Source organism: Leguminivora glycinivorella, chromosome 10 (assembly GCF_023078275.1).
Source record: "Leguminivora glycinivorella isolate SPB_JAAS2020 chromosome 10, LegGlyc_1.1, whole genome shotgun sequence".
NCBI classification, from domain to species: domain Eukaryota; kingdom Metazoa; phylum Arthropoda; class Insecta; order Lepidoptera; family Tortricidae; genus Leguminivora; species Leguminivora glycinivorella.
Window position 1 is genome coordinate 3,396,664 of NC_062980.1, and position 18,075 is coordinate 3,414,738.

General features: G+C 37.9%; 1 protein-coding gene across 4 annotated transcripts in view; it reads left to right on the forward strand.

The window, feature by feature from the left end:
• The window catches only part of LOC125230744 (unconventional myosin IC), a 137,344-nt gene that overhangs the window by 47,458 nt on the left and 71,811 nt on the right, over positions 1–18,075 (forward strand). For 3 of the 4 annotated variants that reach the window (XM_048136003.1, XM_048136004.1, XM_048136006.1), the window contains one exon: positions 13,458–13,614. In XM_048136003.1, coding sequence (XP_047991960.1) covers positions 13,458–13,614 — 157 coding nt within the window. Of the gene's footprint in view, positions 1–12,043; positions 12,121–13,457; positions 13,615–18,075 lie in introns of those variants that run through there. The other variant, XM_048136005.1, reaches the window with a different exon arrangement.

Below are 18,075 nucleotides of genomic sequence, written 5' to 3' on the forward strand. Positions count from 1 at the left end.
GGTAGATGTATGGACGGATAAAATGAAAATATTTAGAAAAAATCAATTGAAACGAACGTGCTCGACTTGTTCAAGTTTTACATGTTGCACTTGCACCTCTGACCTAATTACCTGTATCGACTATCAACTTGCTGCAACACAACTTACCTAACAAAAACACAACTTGTGACATCTACGCTACAGCTGTGGTGGCAGCCGTCACATAGCATAACTCCGAATAAAGCACTTGCCACACGACCCCCGTGTCGCGTTACGTGTCGTGTCGAGAAACAGCTGACGCGACATACGATATGTTGGTTCTGTCCCGTTGGACAGCAGCGTGCGTAGCCGAATGCACAAACGCTCACGAAACGAAACGCTCGTAGATATCTACCTCTATCGCTCTTGCGTATTGGGACAGAGCCAGACTATCTTTTGCGGCGTTTCGTTTTCGTTTCGCGTCGCAAAAATGCCATTCGGCTACGGCGCCTGGTGTGAGATCTACAATAGACAAGTTTTGAGTGGTATTTGAGAGATTAATGTGGGTTACCTAATTTGACAGTAAGTACATAATTATGTAGGTAGATACACGTACAAGAAAAGAGCGTACACCCACCTTAAAGGCCGGCAACGCACCTCTAATACTTCTGGTGTTTCGGGTGTCCATGGGCAGCAGTGATCGCTTACCATCAGGCGTCCTGTCTGCACGTTTGCCTCCTATCCCATAAAAAAAACAGTAAGCATCAAAATTATCAGATCAGACTAAGTATGCTTCAAAGATTAGAAATTCTCTAGTATAACGAACTTCGGAAACGCACCATTTGGTTGATACTGGATAAACAAACGCTAATTAATATTTGACAGGTATTCTCTCTGATAATATGGTAGTCATTATCTTGTGACTACACATTTTTACTTTAAAAACAATTCTCTACATATATTATATATATAATCTCATACCTATTACTCGACTCGATTCTCTTGTGGTAATTAGTTTTCAAAATGGACAAATTATCCATGACGAATCATCATTCGTGCAGATCCATGGCTTTTTTTTAACACTTTAAAAGGAATTTACGACAAAATAGCATGTTATAAAAGTTATAAATCGTGACAACAGAAACCACTTAAGGAATACTTGAATAGCTCGGAGATAGATAACTGTTGTCGCCACAAAACAAAATTGCTTAAGTACCTTATCGATTAGTATTCTATATATGCACGATTTTGGCACTGGTCCCACCGCGAGCTAGTAAACTATGAGCTATCGGCTATAAAAACGAACAAAAGATAATCACTCCCGTGTAAATAAAAGAGACACGGCGATGTTTATACTTACTCGCCCAGCGGTGAGCTATCAATATCGCCGTGTCTCTTTTATTTGCACGGGCGTTCTCACAGAACTTAATTTAGATAGAAGAAACAAATTCATATATTTGTATAGGGGCCGAGCGTGTCAAATTTTGTACTGAAGTTGATTCTTGCCTGTAATTTTAAATATGTCTCAGGTTCTTGATTGTTCATAATTTTTGTGTTGTTGCAATTGAATATCACGTAACGAGGCATTTTTTATGTTTTGGTTGACTTCAACTTACAAAAATTGACGCCCGAAAGCTGCAAGCTGCGAGTAAAGACGGACAACTCAGTGGATTTCACTGAGTTCATTTGACACGCTAAGTAGATACGTTTGCTTGATCTATGGTATATATGACATCTGTGGGCGTTCTTATCTTTTGTTCGTTTTTATAGCCGATAGCTCATAGCTTACTAGCTTGAGGTGGGACCTGTGCCTTTTAGTTACATTTTCACTTCAATACCTAGTTTTGAATTTCTACATCGATTGCCCTCCGTGCTAATACATTGACTGTGATGTGGTTTTGACATATTATATTTTAACCACAAAATTCCAAAGCAGAACGCATGTTTTATTATCATCCTCCTTGCGTTATCCCGGCATTCGCAACGGCTCATAGGAGCCTGGGGTCCGCTTTTGACAACTAAATGGGTTTTAATTATGTTTTCCCCTCACTAGCTCGGAAACACGTGTTTTGTCTTTAATACCAGCGGCTAAAAACGCATTTTATCCACTAGTGGGTAACGTAATTTGACCTTGAATAAAGTCAAATTAACTGCTTAAAAATTAATAAAAGTAGGTGAATCTAGTAATGAAGATAATTTACCACCTGTGGAACTACTGGAAGCAGTGATAAACGCATTTTTTGCGGTGTAGTTTCCTCGCTATAGTGAGGGGAAAAGTTTTGTGTTACACTCGGGTGCAAATGTATTTTACTTCTCGTGTGTTAAAAAACTCGCAAGTTCAGGATTCTATTCTCGAACCAATCGCTTCGCTCGTGGTTCAACTATAGAATCCTTTCACTTGCTCGTTTTTCAATTCTACACTCGGCGTTAAAATACAACTTTGCCCCCTTGTATAACAAATAACTAATATCGACATGAAATGTAAATATGTACAGTCGAGTTCATAAATATCTGTACATTTCTTCACCTTAACTCTATTGCAATAAGGTGAAAAAATGTACACATTTTATGAACTCGACTGGTACCTACCTATCACAATAAATCCTTTTTGAAAATAGAACCGACTGTGAAGTGGTACCTTTATAAAACAAAATAATTGTTTTTGATTAATCGGAGATCATGCATAACCTACACCAAAAAATTAAATCAAAGTCCCGACTACTTCAGAATCTTCTTCGAAATATTGAGGTTGACCTGGTTGACATGAAGAAACCGAAAGATTGATTAACTACGCGCCGCATTTCTGGGGGCAAAGTAAAGATAAAATGTTACATGACGTCAAGCAAATTTCGCCAAAAAAATTTTTTCTGTATTTTTACATAAAAAGTAAATGTTATTCGTAACAAGTCACTACTAATTTTTTGATATCTATCAACGAGGATAGTTAGTGCGTTTTCACATTATCCGATCCGATATCGGATGTAGGACCGATATCCCATACATTACAGGCGCCATCTTGGATTTTTTCCATTGAAATCCTTCCGACATCCGATATCGGATCGGGTAATGTAAAAACGGACTTATCTATGTCCGATAACAGCATCATCTTCATCAAGCATTTTGTTCTGAGAAATAATAAGTAGGTACCTAAGTAATTGTTATTTTTTTAAATGCTTATAACTCTGAAAGTAGGTGAAATCCAGAAAGTTTATATGACATTTTACTCTTCTAATATGATGAGGAATACACTATTAAAATTATTCGGTTTTCTCATGTTACAACGTGTGTATATAGGTATGTTCCTTTCATACACGTAACGTAACACTGAGTTCTTTGACTAAATGCACAATAATACTGGCACAAATGCTCACCAGGAAGGAAAAAGCAATAACGACCGGTCATACCATTTATTTACTTCATAAACACAAGTATTGACAAAGCCGGCGGTCACCTTTCTCCGGCAAGACAACAGGCCATCAAACAAAATAACCATTTGCAAACAATAATTTTCTACCTAATGCTGTTTACTTTCTCTTAGTATGTTTCTATGCCTACCTAAAAATTTTCTATTATATTTAGCCCAAAAAAAAGAAATACTTTAGATAGGTACCTACCTCACAGAGAGTTGGAATCCGATTATGTTTATATTTCCTTAATATGCAATACTCAACTGTATTTTTCATCAATTGTTTTTCGTCCGATTGTACTTTATAAGTACATTGGAACAATCGATGATAGGTCACTGTTCCCAGCTACGTATCAAATCCCTGTGTCATATTATCATAACAAATTAAAATCAGAATCGGACGCAAATTGTGCGGTAACACTAATTTAGGTAGACTAGGTAGTAGTATTTAGGTGGTCAGTAGCAATAATAATAACAGTGTGCTGAAATCAATTTCCAAATCAATATATTGATAGATGTGAGATTGATACATGGCATTGTATCGCCGGGTTAATAATGGATTAGAGATTGGATCAAATAGATAAAACTACGCTCGAACCACCAGTTGTATTTTATACTCGTATTAAACCTGTTTGGGAGTCGAGCAATCGGTCAAGGCAAGACAAAGGTTACTAGACTAATACATTAAGTACTTAAGTTTTTAAATCTACAAATTTGCGAAGAAATCTTCTGATGATTACCAAATCTTGTCATTTTTATCAGTATTTATTGTAATGTCTGTAGATTACATACGTATTATTATAACGATGAAGTAGCAACCTTACTTCTCTTATTTATGAAGTACTTATAGGTATTTTATTAATATTTTGCATATTAGGTGTAAAATTAATTGATCGGATCCGGAACACCACGCTGCGCTCTAAGAATCAAATAATGGACGAAGCTCGGAATGGGACTGGGCTGGTCATGTCTGTCGAATGCCGGACGACTTGTGGGCTAAGATAACCACGAAGTGGGAGCCCCACGAGTCAAACCGGGGATCCAGCAGATCACATCGGCGATGGCGGGATAACCTGGACTCATTTTTCAGTGGTTGGCCAGACATAGCGCTTAACAGAGACGAATGGAAAAAGAGGGGGGAGGCCTTTGCTCAGCAGTGGGACACAGCCGGCTCCTAATAAATTTTGTTGTTTATTTTATTTAGATTGAATATGTAGGTATGCTTACCGATCATGAGATTTCATCGATTACTGCATTCCCTTCTCCCATTCGCAATCTATTTATATTGGAATTCTTCATAAATCTAATAAATACTTGAAATAAAATAAAGTAAGTAATTAAAAGAAAATAAGTAATTAAACACAATACAACAATCTTCACTGACTCAACATGTAACAAGGAAGTAGGAGCGAACAACGGTAGTAAAATACAGTTGCTGTGCACCTGTCATAATGCGTTGACATTCATTAGCTGGTTATGGCAACCCCGTTACTATGCTAGTTAACATACAATATACAATACGTACTATTTAAGTCAACCGACCTAGACAAACAGGTATTTATTTATTTATTTAAACTTTATTGCACAATTGAAAAAAAAAAGTACAAATGGCGGACTTAATGCCTTGAGGCATTCTCTACCAGTCAACCATAGGGCCAAACAGAAATTCGCGAATGTGGGTGCAGTGAGAAAAATAAATTTAGAAAGCATGACACTGTTTAAGTGTATCATTTCTATGCTTAATTAAACTCGCGTTAAAAAAAATTACAAACTTCAAGCAAAAAACAGTCTCATTGTATTTGTGTCTCCATCCTACTTCGTGAACCTGAATCCCAATAAAAAATGAAATTTTTGACACCATCTCACGCGTCGAATGATAGTTTTCATGACAGTTGTTTACCTTTCATCACTATTTCGCAAATATATCACCTACTTATAATATAACGTGTTCTTGATTAATATAAACTAGGGATGTACCGACTATTGATTTGGCCGACTAGGCCGACTACCGACTAGTCGGCGCTTGGGTGGCCGATTAGTCGGCCGACTAGTCGGCTAGTCGGCCAAAACTTAATTTTCGACTAAATTCACATTTTGAATGTCATTTTTGGTCCTTCGAACGCGCTTTTCATGATTTTTTGCAAGTTCAAAGGTTCATGACAATGTTTATATACATTTTCCATTTTTGACAACCGGCTTGGCTTAGTGGGTAGTGATCCTGCCTATGAAGTCGATAATCCTAGGTGGGATTATTTATTTCTGTGATAAATACAGATATTTGTTATTTAGACAAAAAAAATAGGAATTACGAATAGTTACATAATACAACCATAATTTTCAGATGGTAATTTGATTTTGTCTATCACTAATGAAGTGCCGACTAATCGGCCCTTTTTGCCGACTAATCGCCGACTACAAATGTGGCCGGATAGTCGGCTTTCCCGACTAGTCGGCGACTAGTCGGTACATCCCTAATATAAACCAAAAGACGAGGAACTCAAGGAACAATCTTATGTAATCGACGCGAGATGAATGTTGTTTATTTCATCATTAGGATTTCATTAATATGTAGAAGGCATATTAATTATTCCCGTTCGTCTTCTTCGTAACACTATTGTTGTTTACCTTTTATGTTGCGCCGAGTAAACATATTCGTCATAGTCACTTACAAACATCCCGTAAAGGATCTGCGACCTTTGCAGGAAATGGTGATGGGTTTCCTTTCCTGTTACCAACAGGAACGCTAATGCAATTGAATTATTGGACATAAGACATTTATTTGAATGGATGCTTTACATATTAGGTATCTAATTTCCCGATTTCTGCATTAAACACGAGTAAACAAATATCTACCAGCACAACTACATGATGCAGATTAAAAAATATTTACAAAAGCTCATATTAGTCCTGTCTGATGTCATAATCATAAAAGTCAATAGAAAGATTACTTAGTTTATGAGTCAGAGCGCGATTTCGCTCAAAAGTGTTTTAACCTGAAGCCAGATCCTGTTCCTAATTTAGCGTCGTGCAAGGTGATTGACTTGCTCCGTTTTTGGTAACAAATACTCGTAACGCCGCTAAAATAGCATGCGGGCGGTTACCACTTACAACAAAACTCGTGTTTGCGTCCAGAATAGTGTAGAATGAATTCTAAATATCTCATCTTTTATATCTTAACTCTTAAAAAATTATAAGAACGCACTTCCAGATCCTCGTCTAAGGGCCGAAGGCACCAAACAGTCTCTCACCGTTAAAGCATTCGTTAATTTTTATTGTATGGGAAGTTCCTTACGAGTAGACATCTGCTGCGTGACGATGATGTGTCTGTCAAATGTGGTTGATTGGCCCTAAGTATCAGGCAATTACTTCATATTCTATACTTTATACTCTATATTCATTGTATACTATAATATGGCCGACATTTATCTGGGGACCACTTTGAGGCGTAAGGTACAGCGGGGTAAATCTCGACTGGGGGCAATTGTAACTGATCCATTTTCTCACTATGACTTTCGCACTATGATGTTGAGTTCTACATGTATACACTGAACACGCCTGCCATATATAACCGGTGGACACTCTATTTAATAATGCAAACATTGTAAAACATGGAAAAAATGGACTAGTTATATTTGCCCCCCAGTCGAGATTTGCCCCGCAGTACCTTATTGTATTAAATAAGACTTCAAATTCGATACGAGAAAAATACTAGAAAAGCGTTATTTGCTACTTAAACTACCATTAAATAATGTGTTTACCAAGGACTAAATCAATCTAATTGTAATTAATTACTGATTAATTAGCTTAGCAACTTGAGCTAATCGAATTGCTTACTGTTCTCAAGTTTTAGCGTGACTCAAACGACCTCATTGTTCTAAACCCTTTCGCATTTCACATAATTATGACTTGCCTCAAATTGTTTATTCATAAAACTTGACGAATTGACACCTATTGCACTTTTGACACTTGAATGTCAAATTTCTCAACCTTTCGATATTGTATCGATAATTTTGATGCTTAATATCTGCCGTACTAGCCGAAGTGGCAATTGCTACTTCGCGATCGACTAGCTCTGCCGCCCCACTACAGAAAGGCAAGTTGTATTTAAGTAAAATACATTTGCACCCGAGTGTAACACAAAACTTTTCCCCTCACTATAGCGAGGAAACTAAAACGCAAAAAAATGCGTTTATCATTGCTTTCAGTAGTTCCACAGGTGGTAAATCATCTTAATTACTAAGATTCACCTACTTTTATCAATTTTAAAGCAGTTAATTTTACTTTATTCAAGGTCAAATTACTTTACCCACTAGTGGATAAAATGCGTTTTTACCCGCTGGTATTAAAGGACAAAACACGTGTTTCCGAGCTAGTGAGGGGAAAAACGCTTATTATGAAGCGTAAGCGGTTGGAACGTTGACTAAGCACCAATGTTGTTATGATTTTGAACTGAAATAGATCAATAGCTTGTGCATTCAAAGAAAGCTTGTGGCTTGGACTGTATGACTATTTATCATTTTAATTTGGACTATCAATATGTATGTTTGATTTATAATCTAGATAGATACCTATGTACTTAATACTGCACTACAGAATAAAAATAAATGTAGGTATTAGGTACCTATATTAATAAAACCTCCACCTTAAAATTTATGAAATTGGATGAAAAATCAGTCACCTTGAAACACCTACTGTATATTCAAGTTAACAGTTCTTCTTCTTAAGCGGATTCTTATCCTATTTTAATAACCTATTGAAATGTCAAGGAAACCGAACGGAAAACTAATAATGCGCGCCAAAAACATGACTAATTATGAATAATTAGTATTTTAAACGGGTCAAGGCATGTATTACTTACTTACTAGAATTACCTACTCGCATTATATTTTATTTCACGGCCTTCCCATAAATTATGCAAAGTGATGGTGTTATTCAATTTAAAAAAACGCTCTTACGACTGTTAAACATAAATCCAAAATAGTACATTACGATACTATTGCGAAAAAATGGAAGTTCAAAACGAGTGGCGATAAATTAAAACACCACCGAATTTCGCACGTGTATCGTACGAAGTTTTTCAGAACAGATGGCCCTCCAAAGTTTCGACCTGGCATATAACGAACCACAACTCGCACTAGTGAGTAAAAGAACACCATCTGTACTGGAAAAGTCTTTTAAAGGTAACATAAGTGACACTGTTGAAAAAACAAAAGGCTTGGCTAAAGACACCAAGAGGAATTTCGGAATAATTCACGAAACAGTAAACTTGTTAGCGCTGCAAGATTTGCCAAATGAATAATCATGACGAATCATGATAAGACGCAAAAAACTGATAAGCGAGATGCGCTGACTCGCTCTATAATCAACTACTTATATGCTTAATACCTAAATGACTATAAACCCAAAAGTTTCTTTAACAGTCAAACATTCGGCCGAACCTCCATCGGAATTGGTTAAACAATAACACCGTTTTGACGCGCGTAATGAAAATGGGTCGGCTCCCGGCGGTCTGACACGCCACCATTATTGATGGACTCAAAAAAGAGCACACAACATGCCCTAATATTGGCGAACTTGGGCTCCTGGGGAATGTTAGTAAACAATAATAAAATAGGGCAGGGTGCACAAGGCCGACAGAAACTAGTAAATAAGCGATCGGTGAGTTAGCAAATTAACGAATCGATGAACAAGGATTAAGGAAAGCAATACATAGCTGATGGGTTGAGTTATCATTCGTATTTCGTAGTAGGTAGTTAGCTAAAATAATGATAAATGGAGAAAAGCTGTTTTCAGGGAAACCTTAGCAAGTCAAATGAAACCATTAGAAAAAGTATTTTAACATTAACAGACAAAACTGTGAAGTCTGAGAAGGGAACGCACTCTCTTCCTTACCTTCAGACATCTTAGTAGATACAGTTTCTAAATATAGATAAATTTGTACAGTTCGCGGTCAGAAATGTCGAAGTTTTTTTATTTTGTCTATATGTGACGTTATCTGGATAAAGGGACGTGCCCTCAAATTGTCGATGGCGTTTACGGCCCGCGACGTCGTATTTATATTTGTACACGAACATCGCTCATAACGCCGTAAGCGCCATCGACAATAAGGTACCTTTACCCAGATCATGTCACATTGTATAATACACATCTGGGCTTAGAATAAATTTAAAACTGGAAAAAGTCAGCCTTGGGTGAGACTTGAACTCACGGCCCCTGGATCGATACTCCAGCGCTCTGCCAACTGAGCCACCAAGACTTCAACCAAGCCAGCGAAATTTTCCACCACTAAGGTCAATGGGACAGAATGGGTCAGAGGCCGTGAGTTCAAGTCTCAGCCAAGGCAGACATTTTCCACTTTTAAATTTATTCTAAGCCTATTGGTATCGATTGCAGACGTTTTTGCTAATGTAAAATTTCTGTAAAATTTATAATACACACTTGCACATCACTTTTTTTAGCGGTTACAGAATTGTAGTTACTATAATATAGGCGTTAGTTGGACTTTAACTGTTGAACCACTTCTAGCTCATTTTATACTGGACATTTTACAGCTTAACTATGATATAACAAAATCTTTGTGATATATAAATGCCTCAACAAGTCCTTGAATGTAAAAACTTTATAAAAATGTAGCATTCTCTGTGGAGACAGCGCGACGGCATTAATGGCATGTTATGGCCGTTTGGCCGTCTCATGGTATTTCGCAACAGCGTGACATTCGCAAATATCACGTCGATTAGGGTTTGGCGTATGACGAGATATTTAGCAAGACGTCTCTATAGCAGTAACTAGATTTATATTAGGTACATACTACGTAGGTACAGTCAGAGGTAGATGTCGCTAAGCGGGCGAGAAGTTCTAAATTATTTTGACATCAAGAGAATATGACTAAGAGCTCAAGATAATTTTGTAGGTACTATCAGCTGCAAAAATGCATGGAGAAATTATGAAAGAAATTCATTGATAAATTAGCCATGCACTTTTGCAGCTCATAGTACATCTCGCTCGCTTAGCGACTTAATGCTGCTGAGGAGAGCTTCAGCTTAAAACCTGCGAGGAAAGGGAAATGCTAGACAAACACCCCGCCTACACAGAACAGGCCTATTCCGAACTATAATGTATATCAGTAATTAGCTCCGGATAAGATATATTATAGATCTCATTTGGAAGGAGGAACGCAGATTTTTAATACGGTCATATCCGATCCATATCGTATCTCGATCTAACATTTTTGGTTCGAATAGTGCATTGAGCGAAGTGAATGTCGTGTCGTATCTGGCTGTCAAAGGAAAAGCCCAGGGTGGCTAGCCGAATGGCACAATCGCTCACGAAACGCTCACGAAACGAAGCGCTAGTAGATATCTATCTCTATCGCGCTTGCGTATTGGCGCGACAGAGCCAGCGGCGTATCGCTTTCGTTTGGCGTCGGAGAAATGCCATTCGGCTACGGGGCCAGGAAAGACATAAATAGCTGGAGATTGCTTCACCGACAAGAGCCCTCTTAAATTTATGATGATGATGAGCAAAAATAACTTCTGACATATCTAAACACATACCGTAGTAACCTACATCATTGCCCTTTGCAAAATAGTTTCCGTATGGAATAATAGTTTGTTTTCCCCATTATCTACTCAAGGTTTAATGAGGTCAGAAGGTAAACATGATTTTGTTAATTGTTCCTTTATCGGGTTTTATGGAATTCGTCCAATAATCTGAGATATGTGGGATGTACAGTAATATAATATGCATTGTTTATCTGGTTATAAAGAGTACCTAGTTTTTTTTATTCGTTTTTTCTCACTCTGTTATGCTTTGTCGTGCTGCATCTCTCTTTATAATACTATAGTTCTTTATGCATAGTTAAGTGTAGTTATATTCCATCATAATACTCATAGACGCACGGCCGGTCTCCATCCTTACTTGGTAGATATTCCTCGAATCCGCACGAAGCGCTTTGCTGCTTCTTTTCTTATGCGCACTGCCAAGGAGTGGAATTCCTTGCCGGCGGCTATATTTCCCAGCTCATATAACCCGGCAACCTTCAAATCAAGAGTGAACAGGCATCTTCTGGGCGAGCTCACTCCATCGTAGGCCACGTCTTTGCCTTTGGCTAGTCTGTGGCCAAGAGTAAACCCATTTATAATTTAAAAAAAAAAGTGAATGTCCGTACTGTTAAGGTACCTATTTGAAACATTGACTCTTTCACGTTTATTTATTTTGCTTTCCAAATAAACAAATAAACACTTTTTTCTTTAATACTCTTTTTTCAGTAGATTTACATAAGACTACTCAACTATTTTTATGTACTACTGTATACCCATACACTCTAAAATTATATAGCATATAAGCATAGATACTTTGAAATATTTGTCATTCAATCAAGTTATGAAATGGAAGCTAGTCACAGACAAAATTGCTTTCTTTGCAGGAGTATTAGAAGAATTGCATTTCGTAAGGACATTGTAGTGGAATGCCCCTCAACTGACTAATTATTTATTTTACTCATCACGTAAACCGGTTGATACACTTTGTTTACAAGTAGTAAAGTAAACTATTTAACTAACTAACACGTTACTAGTAACAATTACTAATGATTTGTTTATCTTTTACCGTCATTGTTGATCTGCGGACGTCAGTTCGCGCAGAGTTCTTGTGGGTTACCAATGTATACAGTGCAGTGAAAGTGATAGAGATATGGGGTACAACGATGTTAATACTGGAAAATTTGGGACGTTGTACAGAATACTTACATTGCGGTAAGAGATCTACGCTATTTACACGAATCGCGAATACCTTAGGATTTAATAGGTCTCAAAGATAAATTTGATGAATACTTTTGCATGGTAAATTGTATCTTGTTATTTAATTCATGTTAATTATAAGATGTAACGTTTTGAAAAGAAGTTGCCCGCCGAGGTTTCTTGCCGGTCTCATAGTGAATACCCCCCTCCCAACTGAGGGGGGACTGAAATCTTCTCGAGGCTGAGGCGTAGGGTTAGAGCCGGCGTAGCTTTATTTGACGTTCATATGCGCATTGTAATATGCCTACTTGAAAAATAAATATTTCATTTTCATTTTCAATGGAATGTAATAGTTATTCTAAGCAACGTTGGCAGCTACATATTTTAATAGATACACGAATAAAATAAAATGAGAGTGCTACTTTAAATTTTACTTGATCAGGGGCCCATTTCTCAAAGTTACAAGTTACAATTTACAAATGGTAGTCATTGTCTAATATGACAGGTTGGAAAGAGACTTCCGCTTCTGACTGTCTTGTAACTTTCAGTTTTGAGAAATGGGCCACTGTGGCCTATCAAAATCGTAGCAAAGTAGGTAAATTAAGCTTAGACTGAATTTACTTCAGTGAATTTCTATAACAGATTAAACTATAACTCGTAATTTTAGACAATTTGTTTTAAACTTGTTGAACATTATTTCCTTGTCTTTCGAAATTATATATTATTATTTAGCTCACTCCATCGTAGGCCAAGTCTTTGCCTTTGGCTAGTCTTTGGTCAAGAGTAAGCCCATTTATAATAAACAAAAAAAATAAAAAAATACACACAGTGATGACTATGACCCTTGACGAATTCATTGTACCTACCTACGAACAAATTACGTACTGTTTCTCGCTCTCGCTACCCTTCAGCCACACTTCACTAAATTTAATTGACGTGTATTTATAAATAAAAAATAAATAATAAATATTGGGGACACCTTACACAGATATATCAACTTAGCCCAAACTAAGCATAGCTTGTACTATGGGTGCTAAACGACGATATACATACTTAAATAGATAAATACATACTTATATACATAGAAAACATCCGTGACTCAGGAACAAATATCTGTGCTCATCACACAAATAAATGCCCTTACCGGGATTCGAACCCAGGACCGCGGCTTAGCAGGCAGGGTCACTACCGACTGAGCCAGACCGGTCGTCAACTGTAACATTTGACTGTTATCACTCCAAGAGAGCATCTAAACGTCTGTCAAATTACACCAGCTTTATTCAATATACTCTATGGCGGTTGACCCGAAAATTTATACCAAGTTCCATATTTAAACTATTTTTTTTTTCCAGATTGCTGCGGCCGGTATCTGTGGCCGGCGCCATGGAGCACGCGCTTCAACATCGCGAGCGCGTCGGCGTTCAGGATTTTGTGCTGCTAGAGGACTATCAGTCTGAGGCGGCCTTTATTGACAACCTGAGGAAGAGGTTCCATGAGAACATTATATATGTGAGTAACATCTCCTCCTGAGTTTCCCAGGAATCCCAGGAGACTAATAGAAATGACGTGACTTCAAAAACGCTACCTATGTGAAAGTGTTTGATGGCCTAAAAATGCGAGTACCTTAAAGGCCTGGCCACGACATTGGTCTAAGCGCGACAGCGGTGAGCGGCGGCCATACATTGGAGCGAGACACAGCGATGGAACTTTTCATTCGCACGTATAGTTGCCGCTCACCGCTGTCGTGGCCGGGCCGTAAACGCGCACAAGGGAATACGCGAGTTTTAGGGTTCCGTAGTCAACTAGGAACCCTTATAGTTTCGCCATGTCTGTCTGTCCGTCCGTCCGTCCGTCCGTCCATCCGTCCGTCCGTCCGTCCGCAGATAATCTCAGTAACCGTTAGCAGTAGAAACCTGAAATTTGGTACCAATATGTATATGAATCACGCCGACAAAGTCCAAATATTTTTTTATTTTTTTATTATTTCGTTTTAGACAGGCAGCTGATGCTGGTACGTCTAAATCATAGTTCACTTTGCACGATTTCACTACTTAGATAGTTTGTCTAGTCTATTTTTAAATTGATTAACACTGGTAGAGTTCACAACTTCAGAGGGTAATTTGTTCCAAGCTTGCACTATTCTGTTTGTAATGAAGTTTTTACCGATATTTGTTTTGTGCTTTGTTGTTACAAGTTTTATGTTGTGTCCTCTTGTGCGCGTGTTTGAATTTCGAGTGAACAGGTCGACTAGTTCTGGACAGTCATAGTACCCTTGAATGATTTTAAAGGTCTCGATCAAATCTCCACGTTCACGCCTCTTTTGCAGTGACGTCAGGCCCAGCTTCACTAATCTTTCTTCGTAGGAGAGTGACTTTAGTTGTGCGGGAATTTTAGTAAATCTACGCTGCACTCGCTCGATCATATCAATGTCTTTTTTGAAGTACGGATTCCATACTTGAAAACCGTATTCCAGAATAGGTCTTATATAGGTCTTGTATATTTTTAGCATTGTTTCAGGAGTAAGGATACGAAAAGCTCTTCTAATTATGTAAACTATCGAGTTGGCCTTTTTTACCATTTTGGAAATATGCGGTTCCCACTTCAGGTCGTTAGACATAATAACTCCCAGGTCTTGTTGGGTCGCAGTATCTGCTAACTGTACATTATTTAAAGTATAGGGCAAATTTGGGTTCTTTTTGTGCATGTGCAGAACTGTGCATTTTGTTTCGTTCAAATTTATAAGCCATGTGAGGCACCAGTCCTTAATTCTGTCCAGGTCTAACTGTAGCTTGCTGTGGTCTATCAGTGGGTTAACAAACAGCTTGGAGTCGTCCGCGAAGAAGCTGAAGTTGGACTTGATGACGGTTTGTAAGTCAGTCACAAATATATTGAACAAGGTGGTTGAGATCACCGATCCTTGCGGAACACCACTCCAGACATCAAATTCGTCAGATACGCTGTCAGCTATTCGCACCCTGAATTTTCTGTCTTTTAGAAATGATTCTATCCATTGTAGAAGCTTTCCCCTTATGCCGAAGTGTTCCAACTTAGCCAGGAGTCTGCGATGAGGCACTCTATCAAAGGCTTTTTCATAGTCTAGGTATATCACGTCGATTGGTTCCGCGTTATCCAGATGGTGAGACCAGATTTTGACACATGCTAATAGGTTGGTGACGGTGGATCTCCTTTTCATGAATCCATGTTGTTGATCGACGATGATATGGTTACTATCTAGGAATTGTCTTATTTCGTCGTTTATAATCGCTTCCATTAGTTTAACGGCTAGACAAGTTAGACTGATTGGTCTATAGTTATTGGGGTTGAGCTTGTCTCCTTTTTTGTAAATAGGTGTCACTATGGCGTTCCTCCACTTCTGCGGCACGGTTGATGTGTTGAATGATTCTTTCATAATGTGCGTCAGTGGTGGCAGAATAGCTTTACATTTCTTTAGTAGGATCGCTGGAATTCCGTCGGGGCCCATGGAAGTGTCATCGCGCAGCTTTTTCAGTTTGTTCCAGACTAAGTCTTCTGTAATGATAATGTTACATAAAGATTCCTGAATGCGAGGGCACGCAACTAGAGGTACTGGGTCATTTGACTCCTTAACATAATTACTTTCAAATCGTTTGGCGAGGGCATTTGCTATGTCAACCTCGCATGTTACTGTATTGTCTCCGTCGCGCATAACTCGGGGAACTGAAACTTTAGTAGATAGCTGTTTTCTAATGTACGCGTAAAAAGCTTTAGGTCCGAGGTTTACTATACGGCTTTCATATTCAGTTCTAGATCGCCTAGTTATATTTAGAAGTGAGTTATTAAGTGTCCTGTAGTGCTTGTAATCGTCTTTGCTTCCCGTAAGTAGGTATTTGTCCCATGCTTTTCGTTTTTCCCGTATTTTTAGTTTTATGTCCTTGTCGATCCAAGGTTTAAGTGGTGGCTTGCGTGGTGGTCTCATGTTTGGTGTGTGCTTGTTTGCTACTTCGAGTATGGTGGATTCAAATGTTTCCCACTTACAGTTTGTTGTATTACGCGTTTTTACTAAGTCTAAAATATTGCTTTCATACAAAGCCAAGTCTATACTTCCCGTGTCAGATTTAAAGTAGTTTTTTCTGTTTGTTTTTTTAACTTTACTAAGCTTATTGTTGTTTTCCAGCTGCATTGACAGTAGCAACAAATCGTGATCTGATTTACCAACAGGTGGTTGGTGCTCAACATCTACAATCAAGTTTTCGTCGTTTGTCATGACAAGGTCGAGAAGCGATGATCGATTGCCTTCTCGGTGTCGGGTGGGTTTCTGGACCAATTGATATAAATTGCTTTGCACGAACATATCTTCAAACATAAACTCTCTTCTACTTTCACTGTGTTGAATGTTTGTTAGTGGCCAAGCTATCTCACGGTAATTGAAATCTCCCGTAATGATGACGTTTTGTGATATGGAGGCAGAGGTTATTTCACTTAATAATATTTTTTCTTCATATATACAAGAATCATCCGGTCGATAAATGCATGCAAATAGTAGATGGTATTGGTTTAAAGTTATGTCTAGCCATAGCGTATCAATAGACTTCAAGGACGAGTAGCTGGTATTAAACTTAGCTATTACTTGTAATCCACATACCTCCTGAGCCACGTACACGGCGACGCCTCCGCCTCTCCGGTCACCACGGTCCTTTCTATATAGATCATAACCCGGAATACTCACTAGATTGTTAGGTATATTCGCATTCAACCATGTTTCAGTCACAGCTATGATAATCGGCTTGGGTTTGCATGTAAGAACACGAGCATGAAATAGATCAAATTTTGGTTGTAATGAGCCTAAGTTAGTGTATATGATGATATTGCTTAAAATAGGTAGGTTTGTGAAGTTTTGTTTATTATTGCAAGATGTTATTGATGGGTGGCTTGGTTTTTTGCCAGAGTAATGATTTTGGGGCAACCATTAATGAATTTAATTGTGAGGTTGTCCTCTCCTTCTCTTGTGCGGTCCTCTAATTCTGTGCGTAGCATTTTTAGGTATTCTTGTTGGGTAGGTGTTTGGTCAGACTTGATGTTCTTGCCATTGGCGTGCCTGCCTTTGTTTTTAATCGCGCATAGCTTTCTTGCAGTCCATGCACAAGAACTGAACCACTCTTTGGATAGTTTTTAGCTCAAACACGCGCACCTCTGTAGGTGAAAGTCCTGCACATTCTTGGCAAAGTTTGGTCGAACATGAGTCACAACTAATTATTAAGCACTTAGCACCGCTTGCTTTATTGCATTTGGAACACTTCATGGTTGTTTTGATAATTATTTAAGTCTGTTTTATTGAATAAAATTATTTGGTTTTTATATTTTCAAAGTTGTGGGTAGGAAGATACACTATTTTAAGTTTATGCACAAATTGTCCTTATTTTGTTTTTGTTTTGCTTGGATAACACTAGTGGTGAAGTATTTCACTGTAATTCACAGTAACTTGCGGGTATATTCCTTAAAAAACACTTCTAACTATTTATTTGAACACAGAGCACAGCATAAGCTAGCTATCGCGTACGCGTCGATCTACCCTCTATATGTTTAAAAAATATGAAAAAAATCACAAAAGTAGAACTTTATAAAGACTTTCTAGGAAAATTATTTTGAACTTGATAGGTTCAGTAGTTTTTGAGAAAAATACGGAAAACTACGGAACCCTACACTGAGCGTGGCCCGACACGCTCTTGGCCGTTTTTTAATTTAATAAAGGTACATGTACCTATTGAATTTGCTTTATGGTATGCAAACATCGTAAGTTTTCCAGCAATTTCGGTGCAGCATGGTAGGAATTCATACATGTGTTTTCTAAGTGACTTAATTGTAGATGATCAATTAACTCGTCGGCTGTTTCTGTCAAAATATTGTCATAAAATACCTATATATAAACTTTATATGAACTTTGATATAAATTTTCAAAATCCAAGTCCTTATTGTTAGAATCCTTATCAAACA